The sequence below is a fragment of the Anthonomus grandis genome, chromosome 12 (assembly GCF_022605725.1).
Source record: "Anthonomus grandis grandis chromosome 12, icAntGran1.3, whole genome shotgun sequence".
NCBI classification, from domain to species: Eukaryota; Metazoa; Arthropoda; class Insecta; order Coleoptera; family Curculionidae; genus Anthonomus; species Anthonomus grandis.
The window spans coordinates 29,452,453-29,459,785 of record NC_065557.1 but is presented as its reverse complement, the minus strand read 5'-3'; the positions used below and the strand labels follow the sequence as shown (position 1 = coordinate 29,459,785).

Sequence of the window (7,333 nt, the reverse complement as noted above, 5' to 3'; positions counted from 1 at the left end):
AAAAAAATAAATAGAATATTTATGCTCAGCTAATTTTTTTAAATTTTACAGACATAATAAATATTATCAGCTAATTCTTGGTCAGCATAAAGTAAATCTCGACCATCGTTTTATTAGATAGGTTTTTTTTAATTCAATGTATACTGCACTGAAGGCATATATAGCGTCCCTTCTCACACACTCAATTTGAAACTGAAGAAAAACCATTATTAGATGAGTAAATATAGGATTTCGTTCAATATTTTTGTTAGGTTACCCAGTTGAATAGCCTTAAAAACTATTATTAGGTTTGCCTTGGCCAGTGTTGATTGGAAAATTAGAATCGGAATCCATTATGTGTGAAGTCTGCTCTGGTTGCTTTAGCCAAGTGGATACTAGTCGATATTTTGGTAAAATCTGAGAGAACCATTGAAACACAATTTGGATAATGTTTTTCATCTGAAAGTGAAAGACTCCAGATTTTAAAATAGGTGAACCCTATTTGAATCAAATTTTTGTTATTAATATGTACTAATTTAGTTAAATTGCTGATTTAATAAATATGTTGAGAGTTTATAGGGTCTGCCGCTTTTTTTGAAAATATTTTTTTTGTCAAAAAGAACCCAGAAAAGGTCACTTCCCATCACTCGTAAGTTATTACCATCACTCGTAAGTTAGCACATGTCATATTCGTAAGTTCATTTTCCAGTTTATTCATTTAATTTATATTTTATTTGCAGGCTCTTCAATTTCAAAAGAACATCAATGTATCCAAGTTTCCAAAGGACATATTTTTATGTATTAAATTTACTTATATAAAAGAATTTCGTGGAATTACATTTACGCCGAACCTTACATGTGGTGTCAACTATAAGTATGCTAACTATACTCACCTACTGTCTACTATAAATTCTTGAAGCGAGTCAGGTACAGTTAAAGAGACATCTAAAAACCGTTTTTTTTTTGAAAAATTTTGACATAGAATGTTAAGTGTGGCCAAAATATTTTTTTACTTACGTTAAATACGTAATTTTTGTCTGCTTACACAAATTTTTTTTGTTTCTAATGTTGCTATAATGAAAGAAATATATATTCAGATAATTTTGAAGCTTTTTGCTAGCTAAAATTGTAAATTTATAGGATTTTTAAGCGCTTTGTACCGATAATAATTGAATTTTGTCTCTTTTAATTATTTTCTTGCCTCTTGAGTTTTCACACCCGATAAATGTGTTTTTGTTCACAAAATTTAATAAAAAATTAGTTAAAAAATTATACTGTTATGATCTAAAGTTGAGTCCACAGCCAAACAAAATCAAAAACAATTAGATGATCAAAATAAAGCTCAGAGAATGCAAATAGACAGAAATGCGGGTTGCCTTGTTAACTAGAAAATTTTGGCCATCTCCTTTCTACTGAAGGTGCAATAAGTTGAACTAATTTTGACATTTGTAAATTATTAACCACCACCAACTCTATTGGCAACAAGGTTAACCAATCAGATTTTTGAATTCAATGACGGGTAGTGCACTCGATTTGACTCAAACAGATTGTTATAAATACTTGTTCTTTCCAACTTTTTCTTACATTCCCTTTTTATAGCTTTTAAGTTACAAACAATATATAAAGAATTTGCACGAGAAAAAAATTTCAACTGATACAAATCTATTTTAACCAAGCAGGACACTAGCTACTAAAACTAACTTTCCTAAATCGGACAAATAGATTATAACCTATAAATTTGACATTTAACACCAAAAGAATTAAAAAACCTTTGTAGCTTTAAACAATTTTAAACTTTTTCTACTTTAAAAAAATTCATATGCAAAAAAGAATATTTCTTCAGTAATTATGTTTATTTAAATTACAGTAAATTACGTAATGTAAATTACGTATAAAAATAAAACAAAAATGAGTATAACAGAGTGATTCACTAACAATTTAGTTCTCAATTAAATTTCGTATGTTAAAAAGTTAAAAATTTGTTTAAAACAACATGTTAATTAAAGAATACCGAGTTACTCTGCCACTCACTGTAGAAGAGTATCAAGTGGCACAACTCTTCAGTGTAGCAGAGGCTTTAAAAGACAATACAGGAGGAGGAGAGGGTATTGAGGTGCTAAAAAATGAACCGTTCACCAACTACCCGTTGTTAGGGAGAAAGTACAACTCGGGCCAGTACACTTTCAAAATTTACCATTTGGCCAGCAGTATAAAATTAAATTTATAACGTAATTCTAAATGCCATAAGAGCACTCTTTGTAAAAACAAATAATTTTTTACTCTGCTACTTGCATGCTTTATAATTTTTCGGTACAACCTTAGTAAGCGTCTGACTTTTTTGGAATAACTGCATTAAAATTGCCTAAAATATTATGAAAAAATTTAGAGAATTAATTTCTGAAATATTTTTCTGATGCAGATTTTACATACATTAGTATACAATCTACCTAGGATCGTAATATCAAAATTTTGCTGTATATTGCATAATAAAGATTAAAGCGTTATTCTAATAAAAATAAAATATAAACCTTGACAAAGTAGAAAGATTTAAACTTTATACATTAAAACTTAATTAATTAGAAAATAAATTTAACATAAATTAATTATTTAAAAAGATCTCCTTCTTTAGCTAAATAATTTTAGCTAATTAATTAAACTGTTGCTAATTAATTTAAGTCAATTTATCATAAAAGCCATATTATGTTTCCAAAATAGTTTTAAGCACATTCAACAATTTTCACAACTCTTCTAACCCAGTTCCTCGTCAACATTTCTACTTGATCATGTGAGAGTCTATTTGAGGACACTATAAACCATCTCTATAATAAACTTAATTTACATAAATAACGTAAATTAGTGCTCTTAATATAATCAAACGCGATAAACTACTAAACACCTTAAATACACCCCTTATAGTTGCTACAAGCTATTATAATAAATGTAAGTTAAACTCTAAATAAACTGAAGTGAACCTGAACTGCAAAATAAGAGGAAAGCAGTTCAAATTTAACAATAATAATAATAATAATAATAATAATAATAATAATAATAATAATAATAATAATGAAATAATACGAACAAATAGACTAAAACAGAAAGTTGATGACATTTTGCAGAGAAACAACATCTACACTCGGCATGAACCAGAAAATAATACAGCTCAACAATGCCTGGATACTCTAAAACAGAAACTTTCCTTATTTTCAGGGCGCCTACGAAGATACAAGACGAGTAATAACCGAAAACGTGACAATCTTCGTTTTGAAAAGGCCGAAAAACAATTTTATAGAGAGCTAAATTCAAAATCAGATCACCCAGATAAGCAATACCCCACGAAAGAACAAATTCAAGATTTTTGGGCCAAACAACTTGCAACTCAAACAACATGCAATATCAACGCAAGCTGGGTTACTGAAGAGAAACAAAATAGTAATAAATATAACCAGATGGAACATCGACCATTCACTATCGAGGAAGTCAACCAGATTATCCAAAAACTGCATAATTGGAAATCACCTGGCCCAGATGGAGTTCATAACTTTTGGCTAAAGAAACTATGGAGTGTGCATCCTAAACTCTCAGAATTATTTAACCACGTTATTCTTAACCCACAGGAAATGCCAGCGTTCCTAACGCAAGGAGTAACCTATCTACTGCTTAAAGACCAGAACAACACACAAGATCCGTCTAAGTACCGACCGGTAACGTGCCTACCTACTTTGTATAAAATTATCACTTCATGTTTAACACAGCGCATTTATCAACACTGTGAGAAAAACAACATCATATCCGCACAACAAAAAGGATGCGCTAAAGGGTCTATGGGCTGTAAAGAACAACTTATTATCGACTCTGTCATCAACAACCAGGCATATCACAACAAGAGAAATATTTTTACTGCCTACGTCGACTATAAGAAAGCCTTCGACTCAGTACCACACGAATGGCTTATAAACATATTAAAAGTGTATAAAGTTGATGGTAATACTTTGTCTTTTCTAGAGAGCGCTATGACAAGTTGGAGAACAACGATCCAGCTCGAAGTACAGGGTAAAAGCACAGTAAGTACAAACAACATTCCAATTCGAACAGGAATCTTCCAAGGGGACTCACTGAGCCCATTATGGTTCTGCCTTGCTATGAATCCTCTTTCGAACCGTCTTAACTCTACCAACTATGGGTTTAGCATCCGAGATAATAACACCGAGATTGCAAAGTTAAATCACTTACTGTATATGGATGATTTAAAAATAATGGCTGCAACTAGGAACCAACTAAACCAAATGCTGCATATAGTAGAAGAGTTCTCCAATGACATCGGCATGCAATTTGGACTAGATAAATGCCGTACTCTCAATATAATCCGAGGAAAAATTCAGCGAGGAGAATATCAGATGCAGAATGTCCAGACCATCGAGGCCATGGGCGAACACGAAATTTACAAATACTTGGGGATGAAACAATCACAAACGATTGAACAACAAACAATGAAATGCGAACTGACTAACGAGTTTGTGAAAAGGGTAAGACAAGTTTTGAGAACCAATCTCAACAGCAAAAATATGTTTAAGGCACTTAACTCCTACGCATGTTCAGCTCTTAGTTATTCTTTTGGGGTAATTAATTGGAGTAGGACAGACATAGAAAGGCTACAAAGAAAAGTGAGGACCCTACTTACTAAAATGCACAACCACCACCCTCGAAGTGCCACTGAAAGAACAATGCTTCCCCGCCACCTTGGAGGAAGAGGATTAATAGATCTGGGTAAACAACTTGAAAAACAAATCACTAACTTAAGATCCTATTTTTACAGGCAAGGAGAAAATTCCACGCTGCATCGCGCAATAAATCAAATAGACGATTCTACTCCTCTACAACTTAAGAGCGAGGAAGCGTGCAGCTACCATCATACGGACCAGGAAAAACTCCGCATCTGGATGGAGAAGCCCCTTCATGGGCGGCATCCTAATGAGATCAGCCAAAATCATGTCGACACTGCTTCGTCGAACTATTGGTTGGTATCAGGCAAGATGTTTCCAGAAACCGAGGGCTTTCTACTCGCCATCCAAGATCAGGTTATACCAACAAGAAATTATCTCAAGCACATCGTCAGAGATCCGTCCGTACAAAACGACAAATGCCGGTATGGATGCCAAACATCAGAGACAATCCAGCACATAATAGGAGGATGTCAGGCCTTTGCAGCGACAGAATACAAAGAACGGCACGACTCAGTTGGGAAAATTTTACATCAAGAGTTGGCAATGAAGTTGGAACTTATTACAACAGAGAAGGTTCCGTATTATAAATATACTCCAGAACCCGTAGTGGAAAATGACCGATATAAGTTATATTGGGACCGCAGTGTACTTACCGATCAACATGTAAGGCATAATAGACCAGATCTTATTTTAATAGATAAAATTTCCAGGAAAACAACTCTAATTAACGTAGCCATACCGAACAACAATAATCTGCAAGAGAAACACACTGAGAAAATCGCCAAATACAGAGATCTAGAAATTCAAATCGGAAGGCAATGGAGAATGGATAATGTTCAGACCATCCCAATTGTTATATCGACAACGGGTGTAATACCGAAAAGTCTACTGGAATACCTTAAACAACTAGGAACAGGCGAACATCTATATAAGCACATGCAAAAGGCAGTACTGCTGGCAACTGCTCGCAGCACCCGGAAATTTCTAGGGGATAACTCTACATTTCAGGTCACTTAAGGACACCGAAAAGGCCCCCACAGACCACAGAGCTTAATCCTTTTGATATCGCAGGTATCTGGGATAAGTAAATGATCCCCCCCCCCCCCCTTAGAGGGAGTGCGAGCCTTAACTGGCTGTAAACAATAATAATAATAATAATAATTCCTTAAGTCCACTTTGCCTTGCCATGAACCCACTCTCTAGCCAACTCAAGGTACGGATTTGGCCTAAAAAAAGTATAATATAGAACTAACAAGAGTAAACCATCTACTTTAAATTGATGACTTAAAAATTCTTGCAGTATTTGTGTTTTCATATGCTTAAAATAGTGGAAGAAATTCTCTCGAAGTGCCGAACTTTAAACATTATTAAGGGTAAACTACAACCAGGTGACACTTATACAGAAAACGGTCAGATAATTAATGCTATGGACGAAGAAGAATCCTACAAATATCTAGGAATAAAGCAGGCGCAAAGAATAGACCATAAAAGCACTGACCCGGATTAAAACCTTTTAACGGAATCACGGAGTCAAATGCGCCACACTTCTTTTTTAGATGGTAATAAACGAAGTAATTATCATAAGAATACTCCAAGCAGAAAGGTAGGCAGGCTTTAAAGAATATCATACATTTCCACAAATAAAGAAAATATTTAAGACGCCCGATATTCTAATAGAACAAACTGGTATGAAATTGCCCCAGCTCTTTTCCCGTACTTGGATTTTCTAAAATGTAAGTGAAAGGCCAAATATGAGCTTTTACTCTGTAAGGTCCCTCAAACAACAACATATTTTTTTTCGTTTCAGCAGCAATGCTATTGATACCGGATTGGCTTTAAGCAATACTAAATCGCCTACATTATATTTCGGTGAAGAACGCGACGAATAAGAACTTTTCTTTTTTCCGCTCGACTTTGTAACATTTCACGGGCTAACACCAACTTTCACTTCGGGCAATCTGGCGGAAAGTCAGGGAAACTAACAGTCTCTCTTAATAGGGATAAATACGGTAAGCCTAAATGTAGTTCTCGAGGGGAAACGCAGTGGATTCATGGGTAACCAAATTCCAGAATTCGGAAAACTTTGGCAGTTCGTACGCCCACCGGCGATGATTTTCATTGCAATAAGTACGTAGAAGACGAGACAATTCTCTTATATACCTCTCGACAGGATTGGCCTGATGATGGCGAATGGAACAAAACACCGCAGTTACCCCTAAGGGTCGAAGAGTATCCTTTCAAGATTTGGCGGTTAATTGATGATCAGTACCATGATCAGTCAAAATTCGTTGATGCTTAGGAAAATATTCGAGCAGCAAGCGATTTAGGATAGCTCTAGTAGTGGTCTTTCTAGGAGGATAAAATGTAATAAATTTAGAAAAAAACGTGGACGATTACGCAAACATAAGTTACACCTATTCGGGACCTCGGTCGCGGCCCATAAAGATCAAGAGAAATTAATTTATCATATTAATCTCATTAATTTTTATTAGCAATGATTGGTTGGGAGGTCTTGCCAGAATAGAAACTTTTGTTCTTTGACAGATGTCACATTTCTTCACAAAGCTTTTAATTCCTTTATACATATTTTTTTACTTTACATCCCGCCGTAGCAATGTGCAAGTCTTATACAC

General features: G+C 34.5%; 1 protein-coding gene across 1 annotated transcript; it reads left to right on the top strand.

The window, feature by feature from the left end:
• The first annotated feature begins 1,972 nt into the window (after positions 1–1,972).
• Positions 1,973–6,999, top strand: LOC126742847 (uncharacterized). The gene is made up of 2 exons (XM_050449654.1): positions 1,973–2,154; positions 6,771–6,999. Exons 1-2 carry the CDS (start codon positions 1,973–1,975, stop codon positions 6,997–6,999), a joined length of 411 nt encoding a protein of 136 aa, XP_050305611.1.
• The last annotated feature ends 334 nt before the right edge of the window (positions 7,000–7,333 follow it).